Source organism: Coturnix japonica, chromosome 6 (assembly GCF_054131305.1).
Source record: "Coturnix japonica strain WE chromosome 6, WE-NBRP24, whole genome shotgun sequence".
Taxonomy (NCBI): Eukaryota; Metazoa; Chordata; class Aves; order Galliformes; family Phasianidae; genus Coturnix; species Coturnix japonica.
Window position 1 is genome coordinate 4,343,424 of NC_140668.1, and position 20,080 is coordinate 4,363,503.

A 20,080-nucleotide genomic window follows, 5' to 3' on the forward strand; every position below is an offset into this window, starting at 1 on the left:
TTGTTGCTGTTGAAGCACTGTGTGATGAGCAGGTGCGTGGTAAGACGTGCTGGCAGATGTTGAAGCCACTTTAAGATTGAGGTGAGAAGGAAAGGCGATGAAGGAGCTGATGGCAAAGAGCTTCCTTAGGAGGCTTGGTGCTTGCATGGGATTGTATCCGATCAACTTCTTGTGTGCTGGTGTCCATCTGTGGTTTGTGGAGCAGTTTTCATTCCAGGGTCTGTCTGGTAGGACTGTGGCTTGGGCCAGGCCAGGGCGAATCCAGTGTGCTTTACTCTCGTTCTTAGTGCTTGTTTTTGCTCAGGTGTCAATCCTCACAGAGCAAGGCCTGAGGGTGGGGTTTGCGGAGAAAGAGGACATGCAGGCCTTGTGTGACACCCACGGAGCTGCAGCGAGGCTGCATTGGTGTAAAACAAGGGAAATGCACAGAGATCTGAAGGTGGGTTTTGGGCTTGACTTATGCCAGAGGGGATGTGCGTGCTCCTTTACAATGTGCGTTTTCTGCCTACTGTATGGCAGGTGGGCTTGGAAAGTTGTTTCCGTGTTTCTGTTGTTGGGAGAAGCAGATATCAACTCTTCTCTCTATTGAAAGATTAAACAAAAGAGCCTCTCCTTGCTTCTTAGTGTATGAATCACAGAATCATAGAATCACCAGGGTTGGGAAAGACCTAAAAGAACAGTCCAACCGTTCTCTTATTACCAATAGCTCCCAATAAACCACGTCCTTCAACACAACATCCAGTCATTCCTTGAACACCCCCAGGTGGGATGGCTCCACCACCTCCCTGGGCAGTCCATTCCAGTGCCTGGCCACCCTTTCTGAGAAGTAGTATTTCCTAATGTTCAGCCTGAACCTCTCCTGCCGCAGCTTGAAACCATTCCCTCTAGTTCTATCAGTAATGACATGAGAGAAGAGGCCGACCCCCAGCTCACTGCAACCTCCCTTCAGGAAGTTTTAGAGAGCAATGAGGTCTCCCCTGAGCCACCTCTTCTCCAGGCTGGACATTCCCAGCTCCCGCAGCCTCTTCTCATATGGCTCCATTGTGCTCCAGACCCCTCACCAGCTTTGTTGCCCTTCTTTGAACACGTTCCAATGCCTCAGTGTCTTTTTTGCAGTGAGGGGCCACAAACTGGAAACAGAATTCGAGTTGTGGCATCACCAGTGCTGAGTACAGGGGGACAATCGCCTCTCTGCTCCTGCTGGCATCAGTGTTTCTGATACATACATTCTCATGTATGTAAGTGTCACATGTGTGACATCCTTTTTGATGGAGTTCCGTGACAGGAGTTCAGTGGATTTGAGAGCTGACTTGAAGCCTGTGGGCATCACCCAGGAGTTGGGGTGAGAGGATGAGGCGTAGGAACAGGAACCTCTTTGGTCGTTATTAACTCCCAACTTTTTGGTCAGGAATCTCTGTGTGTTTTTTTATCATGTAAAGAACAGAGTCATTGTGCAGCTTGTGAATGAATTGATTCACGCCTGCTGATTGGTGCTGTTCTCTACAGGGAGCTGCAGTGGAAATGGACACTTGTGGTCCACTGTCTGCCCCCCTCCCGCATGCCCAGATCAGCCAAGTTGTCAAGGCCTGGCTCTTGGTTGGTGAATTGTGCCAAGGTCAGAGAGTTGGATTTTCTGGGCTTTGAGACACGTCTTCCAGATGCACGTTGTGTTATTTCTGATGTGTTGACCTGTTGAGGTCCAGCCCCAAATGAGGATTCAAGTACTACCACCGCAGGAATGGTTTAGATTGGAATTGGAATGCAGAAGGCTGAAGCCAGCAGGAGCAGGGAATCCATCATGCAAGGGCTTGGTGCAGCTCTTCTTTGCTCAGTTGTGGAAGCATCGTAAAGTTGCTGGGCGGACAGGCATCACGTAGCCTGAGACTCAGCATGACTTGCAGCAAGTGGATGGAACGGTTGTGCTGTGTGTGTTATTCCATGACTGTCTTAGCCCTGCTCACTGACCTGCTCTTTCTCTCTCCTCTCCTCACCCTCCACCCACTGCCTCGGTGCAGCTTTTGCTCTCATTTCATCCGAGCAAAGCGACAAGGAACTGCTGCAGATAGCTTGAGGTGATCTCACTGCCAGGTACGTGCCATGTTTTGTCCCCCCGGCATGGTTTTGCAGGCCGTGTGGCACCGTGTTTAGTAACACAGCCTCATGCAGCTTTGATGTGACCCTGGTCACGGGTGGGTTTCTCCACTGCCCTGCAGCTCAGCCCTCAGAAGGGCTGTCTCTCAGAATTGCCGCCCTAGACCCCGTCCCCATCTCTGCTGCCCTCCCCGTCCCTTCAGCCGTTCCCGGTTCGGGCCGGGCGACACCGGGCAGGTAGGTGAGCGGAGCGGGGCAAGATGGCGGCAGGGAGTGGGGTGTGAGGGGCAGGGCGGGGCCTAACGGGGGCGGGGGGCGGGGCTAAGGGGAGGGGAGAGCGGGGATTGGTGGGAGAGGGAGCCAATAGGAGGTAGAGAGGAGTTGGGCACAGGGTGATGTTAACACCCCTTTGTGACGTCATAATGCCCCTTTGTGACGTCATAATGCTTCTTTGTTACATCATAATGCCCCTTTGTGACATCATAATGCCCCCTTTGTGACGTCATAATGTCCCTTTGTGACGTCATAATGCCCCTTTGTGACGTCATAATGTCCTTTTCTGATGTCATAATGCCGCTTTGTGATGTCATAATGCTCCTTTGTGACGTCATAAAGCTCCTTTGTGACGTCGTAATGCCCCTTTGTGACATCATATAGCTCCTTTGTGATGTCATAAAGCTCCTTTGTGACGTCATAATGCCCCTTTGTGACATCATAATGTCCTTTTGTGACGTCATGAAGCTCCTTTGTGACATCATAATGCTTCTTCGTGACGTCATAATGTCCCTTTGTGACGTCATAATGCCCTCTGTGACGTCATAATGCGCCTTTTGACGTCATGATGCCCTTTGTGACATCATGAAGCTCCTTTGTGACATCATAATGCCCCTTTGTGACGTCATAATGTCAGTTTCGGATGTCATAATGCCCCTTTGTGATGTCATAATACCCCTTTGTGACGTCTAAGTGCTCCTTTGTGACGTCATAAAGCCCCTTTGTGACGTCGTAAAGCCCCTTTGTGACATCATAAAGCTCTTTTGTGATGTCATAAAGCTCCTTTGTGACATCATAATGCCCCTTTGTGACATCATAATGCCTTTTGTGACATCATAAAGCTCCTTTGTGACATCATAATGCCCCTTTGTGACATCATAATGTCCTTTTCTGATATCATAATGCCCCTTTGTGATGTCATAATACCCCTTTGTGACGTCATAATGCTCTTTGTGACGTCATAAAGCTCCTTTGTGATGTCATAAAGCTCCTTTGTGATGTCATAATGCCCCTTTGTGACATCATAATGTTCTTTTGTGATGTTATAATGCCCCTTTGTGATGTCATAATGCTTCTTTGTTACATCATAATGCCCCTTTGTGACGTCATAATGTCCTTTTCTGATATCATAATGCCCCTTAGTGACGTCATAATGCCCCTTTTTAAAGTCATAATGCCCCTTTGTGACGTCATAATGCTTATTTGTGACGTCATAATGCCCCTTTGTGACATCATATCACCCCTTTGTGATGTCATACTGCCCCATATGAAGTCCAGGCAGAGTCAAAACTTATGGACCTGCACGAGGATCACTTTCAAGACAGTGGCTCTGTTGCTTCAAGCCTACTTGCTTCGTCCTGCCGCCACTCTACTACCAAATATCAACAACCTCTTTCATGATTGAACTTGCAAACATTTCACACTAACCCTTGTGTTTCTGTGCCTTCCTAGGTGATTTGAGCCCTTGTCAACCCCAAAGATCCAAACCAAGTAGTGATGTGCAGTGTGTTTCCATCAATGGAGAGTTCTTATTAAGCACAAATTGCTGCAATTCGGATGACAGCCTTCCACATGGTAACAGTGATGGACACAAGGGGCTCATCCACGTTCATGCTCTCATATCTCCTGGCTCTGCTGAAGCTCCTGACCTGAGCCTGCCAGACACCACAGTCACCTGCCTGGATTGTGACCCAGCGCCTTTGCAGTGCTGCCCATCCCAAGCACAGCCCGAGTGCCCCAGCAGCAGCACCACCATGCAGGAGCAGGGCAGCATCAGTGAGGTGAAGCTGAGCATCTTAGATGGGGACTTAGAGTCAGGCTGCCAGTCCCAGGCACCAGGCAGCAGCACCAGCTCTGAGCCACTCACATCTTGACAAGAGGAGTCCCATCTTCACCCTTGACCTCTCAAGTCCTCCTGTCTTTTATTGAATAAAGTCACTCTCATGCTCAATCATCGCCTTGGCTGCATTCCGAGTCTTCAATCACAGGGATTGGGATGAATGCAACAAACAGCAAGGCAGCTCAGCTTGCAATGCTATGGCTGTGGGGTTCGTGCAGGCAGAGCTCTGGGTTCCCATTTTGCCTGGCTTTAGGATGTCTGCAGCATTTTGTATGGGAGCAAATAATCTCTAGCATCCAGGTTGCTGCTCATGATAATCCCAGTCTTCCTGGCTGTCGCTTTGTGATACCTTTCAAAGCCTTTTGATACTGTTTGATGCCTTGGCTGCTCCCTAACACCTCTGTCCTCCTGCCATGTTGACTCATGTCTCCCACTTTTAAGCTGGCTTTGCAGATCATCTCCAGCCCTGTCATCATCACGCTGCAGCAGGAGGTGCTCACCTGGCCCAATGTCTGGCAGTACAGCTTGTTCTGCAGATGAGCAGCTGCCTCCTCATCTCTTCAGCTACAGTAGTTTTTCTCAGGGCAGTTAGATGCAGTCACGCTCCTCTGGATTTGGTGTGTTAAATCCATGCTGCATGGCAGCAGTCAGTGCAATACAAAGGTGTTCTGTGTGCCACAGCATTTCTCCAGGGGAAATGAATCCTAGCAACAGTCTGGAGGAGTCTGTGAGCCTGAGATGCTCAACCAATGAGAGCCATGAGAGCATCACCTGCATTGGGTTTAGGGCATAGAACAGAATTAATGTCACTGACTGGTGTGCAATTTCTCCCTTGCCAACAGGGGATGTGCGCGCAGTATTGCAGTAATGAATAAGCACTGCTGCTATCGCTGCCATCTTTGCCTAACTAGAAATCTTTGACTTTGAGAGTTTCTCACACAAGGGGAGAGGGTAAGAAAGTAAAGAGGCACAGAAAACTAAGGGAAACTGCTCTTCTTTATCTTATCTATAAAAATTGATACAATTGATGCTGTCGTGCATTTTTTTATTATTTTTAATTTTTTGCCAATGTCAGTTAGATTGTTTTAAAATATCCACACACCAAAATCTGACTACCAAGCAAATTTAATGAAAATGAAATGAAGGTGAGTTAGCGGAAAGCACAAGGCCATATTATATCAGGCTCTAGCAAATTTACAGGCAGTCACTGCACGAAGAGGTAGATCTGAGTTGCACATTATATGATTCCCACAAAGATTAAGGAAATCTGAAGCTTTCAATATATTTTTTTAATTCTTTTTTCATTTCATTTTTTAAACACCTGACCCAGACCCCAACTCTCGCAGGAGCTGTAAAGATAACAGCATTAACCTGCATTGTAACCTTAGATTAATAGTCAAGTGCATCACTCAGCCAACAGTTGGGACATAGAATCCTATTGCCCTCATGTAATCACTACTTAAACAAGAAACAGTGAAATTCATTGAGATATTTAGTCTGAACTCTTCCACTGGGGTCATGACTGAATGAGTTCCAAACTTGTGCTGAATGTCATTGCTGAATTCCTTTCTTTCCCATTCAGTACTGTAGCCAACTAGAATAAAAAACAGCAAAGTTCAGATGGGGATAATCCAGGTTGGAAACCAATACAAAGTGGAGGCAACAAATGGTATATTTTTCATATCGAATCTATGCAGTTCTTAGAGCATCAGCAGTAAGAAATTTGGATGAGATTAAATTTCTGTAGCTGTAGTAACCGTTTTGAAAATGGTCCTCAGAGATCCCTAGCTGGAAAGCACTGGGCCTATTCATCCTATTTTAAATCTATGGGAAGAAATTATTCTGAGTGTTGAAAGAGTGTAAAAATAAAACATTTCTAATTTATTCACCTCCTTTTAAAGTACTTTCAGACATGGTCTGTGATACTACCTTAGATTTCTTTGTATATTTAAATGAGGGTGGTTTGATGCTGGCACAATCACCTTAAAAGACTCTTCAAGATTATTTACCTCTGCCTTAGAAATCTATCAAAACTGCCAAGAATTAAACTGTAGGATGAGGAAGCCTGCCATTTCTAAGATTTGTGGTACTAGCAATTGACTTACGTTTTGCCTTGGTGGAGAACAGGCTGTGCATGGATACACACATGATTTCTCTAATTGTTTGTAAAGGAAAGAATTTCCTCAGCCTTTGCGAAAGCCAGCCTAAGTATCAAAATGGACCTGAGCCCATGCTCAGGAGCAGCAGTTACTGGTTACTGAATGCCTTTAATGCTTGTGGTGCTTTACAAAGTTCAACTTGCTGAGTATCATACTGCTTTCACATTATATCTAATGCAAATTTTAGGAACCCACTGCTGGAGGCAATGGAACAGAAAGGTATGGGGTAAGGGCACAGTAGGTTTTGTATCCAGACACCTGTGATGCAATCCACAGACAGATGGTAGGTATTGAACTGTCTTACTAACACAGTATTCCTTGGCAATATGATTGATGGTTGGACTTGATCTTTTGAGGTCTTTTCCAACCTTAATGATTCTTTAATTCTGTGAATACTGAAGACTTCTTTTCAGTATGGCTAGGAAAACACTGGCTAAGTTGTTTGGTTTGCATATATGAAGTTGGGACTGCCAATGGCACAGCTGTGTCATTAGAAAGGGTGGCAGGAATACCCTGAACACGTCTACTCCCTTTCTGTCTTCTCCATCTCAACTCATGCTCCCTGTGACACTAACAGACAAGATTTAGCAGGCATGGTGGTGATGGTTGGATGGTTGGATTAGATGATCTTAGTGCTCTTTTCCAACCTTAACGCTTCTGTGATTCTGTAGATATGCCGTACAAGTCTTACCCTTATGTTAAATTTAGCTAGAGATTGTTGGGAATTAACATTTTTGCCTGAAATTTCTCAGAGAATCCCTTGTGCAGGGCCAGCGAAAGACAATGTGCTCAATGGGATTTCAGCAGTCTACTGAAAGAATGGGAGGTAGTTGTTTGAGGAGTTACTTTGCTCTGTCAAAAAGCTGTACTGAGACTATATCTAAAACTATGGGATGCACATAAGAATGTACCCTACCTCTCTGCCTAGGGCTGGTCTACATAGGGAGTCAGAAAAAGCTGAGCAGCAAGACAATACCATGAGTATCGATTTGCCTGCTTAAATTGGCAGGCATTTCAAGTGTAGACGTCAACTCTTCTCTCATAACAAGTACGGCATGCTTCTCTCTACGAGACTACCTTACAGGGACATGTCTTTGACTGGGCTGATTTTGCCTTCTGAATTTTACTCCACAAAAGAATTTCAACAGGTAAAAGTTGAAATGACTGCAATGCTCGTTTATACAGTGGTGTATCCATGCATCCATGTTGACATTTCTATCTTCAAGGTTACTGTGAGATGGGAATCACTGATTATAGAATTATTATTATTATTATCCCTGTACATAACTTTAGATACACCAATCAATTTCCATTCATTTAGTCTCTTTCTAGCAGAAAACTGAACAACAGTAATAACAACAAAAAGAGCCTAAACGAAACAAACTACAAAGGAGGCCAGAATGAATGCCTTCTGAACTGAGTATCACTGAAAGTTTTTCTTTATTGGCTACAGTGTGATATTTTTCTCCACGTTTTCTGCTCTGATTAAAACCACTTTCATCTTCTGTGATGTTAGCAGTGCGTGGGCCTGTAGAAAAGCATGCACACAAATGAAGACTAAAGCTGCATCTCTGCTCAGCAGTGCTGGCAGTTCACCATCAGTCTTGTCTCTGTGTAACACAGAGAGGGAAACAAGAAAGGATGCATTGTCTCAGCTATTCAAGGCATATCATAGAATCACAGAATGGCCTGGGTTGAAAAGGACCATAATGATCATCAATTTTCCTAAGACCACATCCTGGTCTTAATGAGCAAACACTTTATCACACTGGGCAACCTGTTCCAGTGCACTGCTACTCTTGATGAGAAGAAATTTATTCTACTATCCAACCTGAAACTCCCCTAGTGCAACTTGAGGCCATTACCTCTTGTCCTGTAGCTGAAGATTTTTAGTGCCAATTTTCATTGCCATGGATTAGGTTAACAGAAAGGAAACAGGACCCCAGTGTCTGTTATCAGATATCAGGTGGATAAGTTTCTGTTTATATCTATTGAGTTCTCTTTTTGATAGTCGTAGAACCAGAGGTAATGTCCTTAAGTTGTGCCAGGAGAGGTTCAGTATTAGGAAAAAATGATTCCCAGATGGGGTTGCAATGCTTTGGAACAGGCTGCCCAGGGAAGTGGTGCAGTCCCTGATATAGCACTGAGGGACATGATTTAGTGGGTGTGGTGGGGATGAGTCAGTGGTTGGACTACACACTTGCATGTTGCTGTGTGTGCCCTTTATTGCTGTACACTGTAGTCTGTGTAAGGACTTGTTCTCCAAACCATCTGAATGTTTGTTTGCCATGATGCAGCAGCTGTCTCCTTCGTAAAGAAGGAAGCACGAAAAAGACCACATTAAATTCATTCATTCTTAGCAGAAAGGAAACAAAGAAAAGAATTTTTAACCTGCTGTTAGCCATGTTTGGAAATAAAAAATCACTGTTTAGAAATACCTGGAAAGTAAGTACACCATTCTGGAAAGTCAAATAAATGTGGTGCAAAGCAAACTGTCTCTGGCTTTGCCAAATCAGGCCTTCATTAGCCAAAGGATCCCTCCCTTTTTCTCATAGTGATAAAGAAATTCCTTTTATGGTTCTACTATTTTCATTAGTTATTTTGGGAAGATTATCTCCAGTCCAGCAACTCAAAGGTTTTGGGATGTACCTCTGGTCCCAGTTCACCTTGCTGAACCTGTCAACAAAACTAACATCACCTGTCACAGAATGATAGAATCATGAGAGCTGGAAAAGACCACTTAGATCATCCAGCCCAATCATCAGTCCATCACCACCATGTCCACTAAGCCTCCTCTCCTCCTTCTTCACTGACCTTGGTGACTGCAGGGCTGTTTGTCTCACATCATTCTTGCTCATAGCTCTCACATATGCTATGCAGTGGTTTGAACCTTCCTTAACAAAGTTATCACAGAAGTGCCAGCAGCATCACTCCTTGACTCAGCTTTGGCCAGCACTTGAACTGGTTCTGTCTGACATGGGGCAACTACTGGCCTCTTCCTACAGAGAACAACACTGCAGCCTCTTTGCTGCCACAGTCCAGACATTAGACATGTAATACAACCTGAGAAAAATATACAACTTGAAATTATGTAGTTCTTTTATTGAAAATCTCTTTTTAAACCCTGTGTTTGTCTCAGTATTTCATGACCTCTACCACAGTTCTCTATTTCCCTCAGCATCACTTTGCGTTTGTCTTCTGAATGTCATGCTTGGATCTGAATTGATAAGTGAAAAAGCTGCATCTGACAGTCCTTTCCAGATGTGCCTGTTTGACTCCAGCTGGTGAAGTTGTTTCTCAAGACTTGCTTCCTCTCATTCATGTTCTTTCACACTGAACTGTAAAATCAGCTCCCACCTCCCGGTCTTTAGGATAAGTGGCACCTTTTTGAATTTCTGATGGGTTTCAGCTTGAGCGAGATGCCATGAAGATGAACAGCAGGAAGTCAGTGAGAGAATTGTTTAAGGATATTGAAAATGAGAGATGGTTGAGTGTCAGGGAGTCATTTGTTTCCTCAAGGCATAATATATCCACAGGATAAACTTTCATCTCCACTGATCACAGCAAAGTGGTGGTGATAGTTAAAATAGAAAAGCAGGTTTCAATGTAACAAAACGTTGCTGGAAAAACTAAATAAAAGCCAATACTTGGCATTACAATTCAGGGCAGATAGCAGGTCAAATCTTCACTGAGCTGAGAAGGTAGCAGGATCTTTGGCAGGTACAAGTGGAGTTCAGACACAGTATTCATGTGAATGATGTGATACCAAGAATACAGATTATTTCCTCAATAATGAGAAAGGACAAATAGAAGCTGCTTCACCCCATCTGAGGTCAGGCTGTTTCCACACATAGGAAAATTGCAGGTAAGTGGAGGGGATTTTATCTAAGTGTAGGAACCAGGGGTGAAAATGTTGATTTTCTCCTCTATGAGAAGGGCAGAGCCAGCCATGCACACCCACAGAGCACAGAGCTTTTCATTGCTTCTTCATTTTTAAGTAAAATCATAGGGAAACTGTCAGACAATCAATGTGCAGAAGTGGTACAATCTCTTGAAAAGCCACTTACAGATCTGCAAAACTTGCAAATAACAATTTTCTGTTTATCCAATTGTTTTCCCATCTCCAGATAAGACCCCGTGCTCTGATCCATTTTTTGTGCGTGCATCAACAGATTTACAAAAAGAAACAAGTCAGCAACTGGCAATTTATTCAAGGTGTTGAAAGTATCAGACAGTTGGTAGATTAGAAAGCAAACTGATTCCTCCAGAATTTCTTGGGGGACTCTCAGGAAATGGGATCCAGTAGGAGCTGGTCTGAAGTGGGGACTACTCCATTTCTAAGGAACTGTACATCAATGAGGAACTAGTTCAATGCTTTCTCAATCAAAGAAAAACCTGACTTCAGTACACGTCTGACCAAATGCCCAAGCTGTACAAACCTAAGTCAAGGTGTGAATGCAACTCTCTGAAAGGAAATTTTGTCATTTATTTCATTTATTTCATTACTAAACATGGAAGTTTGGTGGCCCTTCCAGGCAGGGGGGCTGGAGCTTCATGATCCTTGGGGTCCCTTCCAACCCGGGTCATTCTGTGATTCTGTGATTCATTTCTCTGCATTGACAAGACTATCTTCCTTGTGTAAGCAGAAAGAAGAGCTGCTGGAGAGGAGCTCTGCTGAGAGGGACCTGGGCGTCCTGGTGGACGACAGATTGACCATGAGCCAGCAGTGTGCCCTTGTAGCCAAAAATGCCAGGGGTGGGTAAAAGATCTAACACACATCTCTATGATGGGGGTGGCCCAATCACAAGCAGTGCTGCGCTCAGTTGTTCTGCTTGCCTGCTCCTCGAGGAGTTAGGAGAAATCTATGCCTGTTGCGTGTTCGAGTGCGTGTGCAATGCCATGTGGAGGGCTTATCACAATAAAGATTGGCGGATTTGCTGCGTAGACCGGTCAGAACTCAGATCTGCGTTGTGCTTCCTGCGGCACCAAACGCCCAACAATGGCAGTTCCGAGTATTGGCCAGCAGGTGGCAGCAGAGACCACGGAAAGGACGTCTGCGGGACAGACCCTGGGGATCCGTTCTCTTTTGATTATAGGGGAAATATATTGAAAGCTTCAGATTTCATTAATCTTTGTGGGAATCATATAATGTGCAACTCAAATCTACCTCTTCGTGCAGTGACTGCCTGCAAATTTGCTAGAGCCTGATATAATATGGCCTTGTGCTTTCCGCTAACTCACCTTCATTTCATTTTCATTAAATTTGCTTGGTAGTCAGATTTTGGTGTGTGGATATTTTAAAACAATCTAACTGACATTGGCAAAAAAAAAAATAAAAATAATTTAAAAAAAATGCACGACAGCATCAATTGTATCAATTTTTATAGGTAAGATAAAGAAGAGCAGTTTTCCTTAGTTTTCTGTGCCTCTTTACTTTCTTACCCTCTCCCCTTGTGTGAGAAACTCTCAAAGTCAAAGATTTCTAGTTAGGCAAAGATGGCAGCGATAGCAGCAGTGCTTATTCATTACTGCAATACTGCGTGCACATCCCCTATTGGCAAGGGAGAAATTGCACACCAGTCAGTGAAATCAATTCTGTTCTGTGCCCTAAACCCACTGCAGGTGATGCTCTCATGGCTCTCATTGGTTGAGCATCTCAGGCTCACAGACTCCTCCAGACTGTTGCTAGGATTCATTTCCATAAAAGGTCAATTACCAACCTCTTGTTTTTAGGTCTGCCTTGTACTTTTCTGCGGACAGAGAAGGGCAATGTTTCCAACAGTCAGTACATTCATTCTGTGCTGTGCTGGGCTCTACCCACCCTGCGTATTTATCTTGTGCTTGTCTCAATTCTACCCATGTCAGAATGCCCCCAGTCTGAACTTAACTCTGTTCAGCAACTTTCTTGGTGGAAAAACTACTTATACAGCTGTTTTACAAGAGGGTTATACATTCAGTTAGGACCTACACTATGTACTGAAAATACTGGAAACCTCCACTGCAAAAACACAATCTACCTCTCCCATCTGTGCAGCCTTGCAGACCCAGAGCACGCCAGGTTATTTCTGCTTTCATAGCATTTGCATGCTGTAGGGTGAGCACAAGGTTCTGCTGCTTGATTCTTCTGCAAGAGCTGCCTACCGGCAAATGGTTGCAGGGATGGAGGATGTGACAGAAAGCATTTGTCTCCACAAGAGCAGAGTTACATTCAGTGCAGAGTGTGAGAGTCAGGTTGGTGTGGAAAAGCACTGACACGCTGGGGATGATGCAGTGCTCACATGTCTAACACTCACAGACATTACTGTCAGAAGGATGGTGCTGTGTTGTGCTTCTACCTTTGGCAGCCCCTGGAGAAATGCTGTGGCACACAGAACACCTTTGTATTGCACTGACTGCTGCCATGCAGCATGGATTTAACACACCAAATCCAGAGGAGCGTGACTGCATCTAACTGCCCTGAGAAAAACTACTGTAGCTAAAGAGATGAGGAGGCAGCTGCTCATCTGCAGAACAAGCAGTACTGCCAGACATTGGGCCAGGTGAGCACCTCCTGCTGCAGCGTGATGATGACAGGGCTGGAGATGATCTGCAAAGCCAGCTTAAAAGTGGGAGACATGAGTCAACATGGCAGGAGGACAGAGGTGTTAGGGAGCAGCCAAGGCATCAAAGAGTATCAAAAGGCTTTAAAAGGTATCACAAAGCGACAGCCAGGAAGACTGGGATTATCATGAGCAGCAACCTGGATGCTAGAGATTATTTGCTCCCATACAAAATGGTAGAGATCTTGCTGCTGACATCCCAAAGCCATGCAAAATGGGAACCCAGAGCTCTGCCTGCACAAACCCCACAGCCATAGAATTGCAAGCTGAGCTGCCTTGCTGTTTGTTGCATTCATCCCAATCCCTGTGAATGAAGACTCGGAATGCAGCCAAGGCGATGATTGAGCATGAGAGTGACTTTATTCAATAAAAGACAGGAGGGCTTGAGAGGTCAAGGGTGAAGATGGGACTCCTCTTGTCAAGATGAGAGTGGCTCAGAGCTGGTGCTGCTGCCTGGTGCCTGGGACTGGCAGCCTGACTCTAAGTCCCCATCTAAGATGCTCAGCTTCACCTCACTGATGCTGCCCTGCTCCTGCATGGTGGTGCTGCTGCTGGGGCACTCGGGCTGTGCTTGGGATGGGCAGCACTGCAAAGGCGCTGGGTCACAATCCAGGCAGGTGACTGTGGTGTCTGGCAGGCTCAGGTCAGGAGCTTCAGCAGAGCCAGGAGATATGAGAGCATGAACGTGGATGAGCCCCTTGTGTCCATCACTGTTACCATGTGGAAGGCTGTCATCCGAATTGCAGCGATTTGTGCTTAATAAGAACTCTCCATTGATGGAAACACACTGCACATCACTACTTGGTTTGGATCTTTGGGGTTGACAAGGGCTCGAATTATCTAGGAAGGCACAGAAACACAAGGGTTAGTGTCAAACGTTTGCAAGTTGAATCATGCAAGAGGTTGTTGATACTTGGTAATAGAGTGGCGGCAGGACGAAGCAAATAAGCTTGAAGCAACAGAGCCACTGTCTTGAAAGTGATCCTCGTGCAGGTCCATAAGTTTTGACTCTGCCTGGACTTCATATGGGGTAGTTTGACATCACAAAGAGGTGATATGATGTCACAAAGAGGCATTATGATGTCACAAATAAGCATTATGATGTCACAAAGGGGCATTATGATGTAACAAAGGGGCATTATGATGTCAAAAAGGGGCATTATGACATCACAAATAAGCATTATGACGTCAAAAAGGGGTATTATGACATCACAAAGGATCGTTATGATGTCACAAAGAGGCATTATGACATCACAAAGGGGTATTGTGACGTCATAAAGGGGCATTGTGATATCACAAAGGAGCATTATGACATCACAAAGGGCATTATGACATCACAAAGAAGCATTATGATGTCACAAAGGGGCATTGTGACGTCACAAAGGGGAGACATTATGTCATCACAAAGGGGCATTGTGATATCACAAAGGAGCATTATGATGTCACAAAGGGGCATTGTGATGTCACAAAGGGGCATTGTGATGCCACAAAGGGGCGTTATGATGTCACAAAGGGGCATTATGATGTCACAAAGGGGCATTATGACGTCACAAAGGAGCATTATGATGTCACAAAGGAGCATTATGACGTCACAAAGGGATGTTACCATCACCCTGCGCCCAACTTCTCTCTCCCTCCTATTGGCTCCCTCTCCCACCAATCCCCGATCTCCCCTCCCCTTAGGCATTGAATTCTCTTCTCACTACCTCCTCCCATTCCTTCCCTAGGAACAGAAACCATTCAGATTCTACAGCAAACTACAGCATCTGCACTGCAAGAGCACACTGAACCACCTGCAACAGTGAAACATGGTTTTGGAGAGTGGGTTTGAAAACACACCTTTAGACAGCTGTCTCCCTGTAGCCAAAAGGAAACTAAGAAGGAAAAGAAAAGTCCAGCCTGAAACATGCCCATGCTACTAGCCCAGGTTTTTCACAGTCAATGCAGAATCCATCCTGTTCATGAGGTGACAAATGACCAGTGGGTCTCCCCTTGCTCCACCCCTTCTCCTTCAAAGCCAGAAAAAGAAAGAAAAAACAAGCTTCTGTACAGCTGCCGTTATTTCTGACAGCGAGTGTAATCACAGAATCATAGAATGGCCCGGGCTGGAAGGGACCTCAAGGATCATGAAGATCAATCGCCTCCCTGTCCCTGCTGGCCATCCCCTCTTCTGATGGAGCCCAGGGGACCATTTGCTCTCTGAGCTGCAAGAGCACGCTGATGGCTCACGTTCTGTTTTTCATCCACCAGGACCCCCAGGTCCTTCTCTGCGGGGCTTCTCTTAAGGACTGCTCCTCCCAGGCTGTAGAAATGCCTGGGATTCCTCCAGCCCAAGTGCAAAACTTGCACTTTGCTGTGTTCCACCTCATTAGATTCACCTAGGCCAACCTCTCAGTTGAGCTCCCTCTGAATGGCATCCCTTCCTTCCACTGCATCAGCCGCACCACTCAGCAAACAGCAGAGGGTGCACTCCATTGCATCATTGGTGTCACTGATAACCATGTAAAAAAGCACTGGTCCCAAGAACTGGTCCTGAACACCTCCAGAGATCCCACCACCTCCCCGGGCAGCCTGTGCCAGTTAATTCTGTGGGCAGAACTGCCAGTATGAAATATTATGCTATCGTGACAAAGAAAGAGAAGAAAAGCAAAATTAAGACTAGCTGACAAGCCTTGGCAGGGTGTTCTGCTCTCCTTAAATTTATACCTATTATTCAATTCTCTTTGGAGCTGTCTCCATGCCTCTCTGGAGTTTGTTCTTTGAGAAGAAGCAATTAAGTAAGCTCTCCAATGCCAAAGTGCATACACTACTCTAGGGCTTTCTCGTCTCTCCATGGATCAACAAGGGTGACAAGCCAGAAGAATATGATGAAGAGCCTCATGCATACTCAGTGTAAAAAAAAAAAAAAGGCAATTGTTGCTGGGAAGAAGGTTCATTTGCATCTGTGTCATCTGCAGAGGGTACTGCAGAAATGGAAAGTCTTCCACTGGAGCAAACAAAGGGCTCTCATTTATTGCAATCAAGGCCCAGCGTGTGGATCTCAGAGATCAGACCTACACCCTGCAGCAAAACAGAGACCTGCGTGGGAAAGTTCAGTTTCTCTCTACATCTGTGTAAGAAAAAGCCCACCATGGAATGACAGCTAAGGAAACATCCCTGTGACTCTTCACAGGTCTCTTCTACACTTGGGATCACTGCTACAAAAAGAGCTGTTGACATCATCTCTCGTGGCCAACCTGAGAGAAGAGCAGGAAGGCTGGGATGCTCTTTTTCCTATCTTTCCCTTGATTTCCTCTATATCTTAGGGACGAATCACAGGACAGAACACAGAAATCAAATGGCTCTACAAAGCAGATTGGCCAGTTCAAGTCAAAACAGCCACTGAAAACACCCCACATGCTGTCTGACAACAGCTGGACTGTCGGGGAGTCAGGTGAATGCAGTCTGCTGGCCCTGGGCAGGAAGAGGACAGCCCAGACTGTCACATACCTTTCACTGAAAGCTGATAGAGCATTTTATCCCCCTCACAGATGCACTGACAACTTGCAGCATCATCCATTGAGACGCTGTGAATTTTCAGGGTGTGTTTCTTCCCCACAATTTGCAGTTCATAATTTTCACTGGCCTTGAGCTCCTTCCCATCCTTCATCCACCCCACAGTAGCGCCTGTGTCTGAAAGCTCAGCCTGCAATTTGGCTTCCTCATGCAGCCGAGCGGAGATCTTTTCTACATCTTTGCTCTTATTGGTAAATCTCACTGCAGCACCTGTCAGGAGCAAAGACCTCGTTATTTCAATTTAGATCAGGCTAACGTGGTCAATGTTTGCTGCAACATCTCTGAAAAAGTATCACCTTCTGTTCCTGCACTCATCATTGTGTCACTGCTGAGCAATTCAAGATATTTCATTTGGTCTTCTTGCCGGATTTACTAAGTAAAAATCAACCAAACATCTCCTTCTACTGATTAAGAATGCTCTAAACATGCTTCTGCAGAGGTTTCCACCCAATGACAAACAGGTCCTCCCATAATGAATGTTTATTTGTTCTATTTGGTCATGCAAAGCTGATTGATAGAGATATTATTGGAATGATTGCTCCCCTACTTCTAAACTATTCCAGTGCAATCAGAAAGGCTGTCTGAACCTGGAGCTGAAAGTACTGCTCTATGGTGATGCAGTGGTAAACCTGGTGACTGAATGCACTGGCCAATACCTGTGAACTGCAGACATTCATCAGCTGGCATGAAGCAATCTGGTTCAGATACCAAGCAGCTGGGTAGACTGGCTTACCCTACACTCAGTGCTATCATGTTTAGGTCATTACCAGGACTCACGTCAGTCCATGGGATGCAATTTCAGGTATTTGGTACAGGAAGTGAATGCCTGCAGCCCCAGTTTTAATCAACAGATCACAGCAACTATGCCTTGACTGGAAGATGAAAGGAGAAGGATCAAAGCAAATACCTCTCACTCTCATCTTGCTGCTGACATCAACATTTTCGGCAACAAATTTCACTTCTGCTCCATCATCGTTCTTGGTGACGTTCTTTATCATTAGGCTGTGAGTAGTTTGGGTTCTCTTGATGATGCAGGTCTCACTTTCTTGTAAGACTTTACCATAGAGGTACCAAGTGCTGCAACACGTTGTTATAAGGTCAATAGTAAACATGGCATCCCCTCCAGGTACAGCTTCACCAGTTGTTAGGGGGGATTTCACAGCCAGGACTGGTTCTGAGGAAGAACAACATGTATGTCTTAATGCTCTTTAGATGCAAGTCTGGTATCTCATTTAGAGATGGAAGTTTAAATCATAGGGACATTTCTTCTTCTCCCTTTGCATGAGTGCTGGAAGAAGAACTTCTATGCTTCAAATCTGTTACAGAAAGTTCTGCCTCTTGCACATGTGAGATATCAAAAGATAAGGATATTCATGTCTCTGTCACAGAAACAGAGTATCTGTATCACTTTAGTGGTAGCTGGAGGTTGATAGGAGAACTAGGAAGAAGGGAAAGCCTTTGGTGTGTTAATGCACTACTATCCTTAAAGTCAAAGGAAACATCTTTAGGGAACCAACACAGCTGCTCAGCTCACACTGACCCATTTCCATTGGGGTTTTTGTGCTTACCAAGGTGCACGCTCCCTGGGAATTCCAGAGACGGGCTCTGTCCATGTGCATTGACTGCAGACACTCGGAACTGATCATCAGCCTCTTCAGACAGATTGCTCACCGTGAACTCTGGGACGGGGACATGAGACTCGTGGCACCTCACCCACATGAAGCCAGTTAGTTTATTGCCTTCCACAATGTAGCCATCGATTGGAATGGGGCGTTGCATCTTCGGAGGGGACCATGCCAGCGTCACTGAGGTTTCTGTTTTATTTTTCACCACGGGGTCAGCTGGGGGCTGGGTGGGAGGTTTTCTGGGAGCTGAACAGAAAGAAATACAGAAATATTAGCATAAGGTCATTTAGGCTGGAAAAGGCCTTCAAGATCAGCAGACTCAACTTTCAGCATGACCTACTGAGTCCCACCATTAACTACTGTGGTACCTGAGGACATACATGACAAGCTTATTCCTGCAGGTATTTGCATAGTGAATATATTCACCCTCTGGCTGATTCTGAACATTTTAGAGGTTAAAATCCCATCAGACTTTTTCACCGTGTGCAGCCACTGATACAGGCAGGAGGCTGGGAGTTACCTGATGGGCTCTAGTTACAGACTACTGACACAGTAAAGGATTGATTTCATTTCATTTTGGCCATCAAAAAGTTTGGAGTCTGGTTTAAGTCATCCATCTAGACTCCAATTATAATCATATGGAGAACAGCGCATTTAGGAGAACTCATCTCATCTTAATAAACCTGAATGAAATCACAGAATCATAGGATCACGGGAGGGCTTGGGTTGGAAGAAACCTTCAAGATCATTAAGTTCTAAACACCCTGCCATGGGCTGGCTGCCCACTAACCAGCTCAGGCTGCCCATCACCCATCCAACCTCGCCTTCAACACCAAGGACAGGCACCCACAGCTTCTCTGGGCAGCCTGAAATGGAAGCAATGAGCCACATGTTGAAGATACTCAAACATTCATGACTGTAGAGAGAGCCAAATACTCCATACATATTGCCTGACTGGTAAATGGTATTAAAATGCCAACAACAGACTCATCCAGCTCATTGAAAATGGTGTGAACATGGCGTACAGGATTCTTCCAGCAGCTAGTTAGATCTGCAAAGTGTAAAAATAGGAAATCTCAATGCGATACAATTTTCCCTCATAACATAAATAGAAACGTAACTGTTTTGGGGTGCACTGTTACCAGCCTGTCAGTTGCTGTTGGTCAGTGCTAGATGCCAAAGGTCCCACTAACATAGCATGAAGCCGAAAGCTAGACGCTGGAATCAGGTCTCCTGACCTTACCATCAGAAACTGAGATGTCATATTTTGCTCAGAGGTGCCTGCTTGTAGGAGGGACAGCTTCCGAGCTTTTTCTGCTCCAGGAACCAGCTCCAGCTTCAGGATTTAAACAGCAGTCAGAAATTAAACTGAGCTTTGTCACCTCCATCAAACAGAAGGAGTGGTTGGGTGGTACAGCTTTCCAAATCACTTAGAAACTGTCACAACAATCAGATGCCTACCTTTTCTTTTTGAACTTGTTAATACATAGAGCTTAATAGCATCAGAATGCCCCAAGCACTTCAGATAACACGACAGCTGTAAACCCTTCTTTAAGGATTCCTTTGTTTAACCACTGAGTAACTGTAATTCAGTGGTGCTGGTGGGAGAAGGGAAGTCCTAATCTTCCCAGATGGTGAATAGAGCTGATGTTCACATGCAGACTGGTGCTGCAGCACAGCCAGAAACCACTCATTTGGGAAACACAGCACCAAGAAAATAATGGGAATAGCTTCATAAAATCAGGCAGCTTCACCCAAATTTCATGTCAGGTCCATTATTCTTCCTATTTTCAGGAAGAAAGGTTTTCCCTTATTCTTGTAGTTTTATTTTCTTTTCCTTTCATGCAAGCAGCTTTGTAGCTTACAAATTGTTTTCTAATCACCTCCTGGTGTGGACAAATCACACAGGTTTGACTCCATGTTTTACATAGTTACCAT

General features: G+C 45.1%; 1 protein-coding gene across 1 annotated transcript; it reads right to left on the reverse strand.

The window, feature by feature from the left end:
* Window positions 1-2,214: 2,214 nt before the first annotated feature.
* Window positions 2,215-18,432, reverse strand: LOC146760244 (obscurin-like). The gene is made up of 4 exons (XM_085551387.1): window positions 18,086-18,432; window positions 17,425-17,691; window positions 7,815-7,891; window positions 2,215-2,412 (listed from the first exon to the last, which is right to left on the reverse strand). The coding sequence occupies exons 1-4, from the start codon at window positions 18,294-18,296 to the stop codon at window positions 2,215-2,217; spliced, it is 753 nt and encodes a 250-aa protein (XP_085407513.1). The 5' UTR covers window positions 18,297-18,432.
* Window positions 18,433-20,080: the final 1,648 nt, after the last annotated feature.

Bases quoted from the DNA above. Each gene is read 5' to 3' on its own strand.
- LOC146760244 (XM_085551387.1), bottom strand. From the start codon at position 18,296: ATGCAACGCCCCATTCCAATCGATGGCTACATTGTGGAAGGCAATAAA. The intron at 17,692-18,085 runs GTAAGCACAAAA...GTTCTTCCTCAG, and splicing joins CCCAGGGAGCGTGCACCTTG to AACCAGTCCTGGCTGTGAAA. The intron at 7,892-17,424 runs GTATTTGCTTTG...GCTTTTCTACAG, and splicing joins CAGCAAGATGAGAGTGAGAG to GCCCACGCACTGCTAACATC.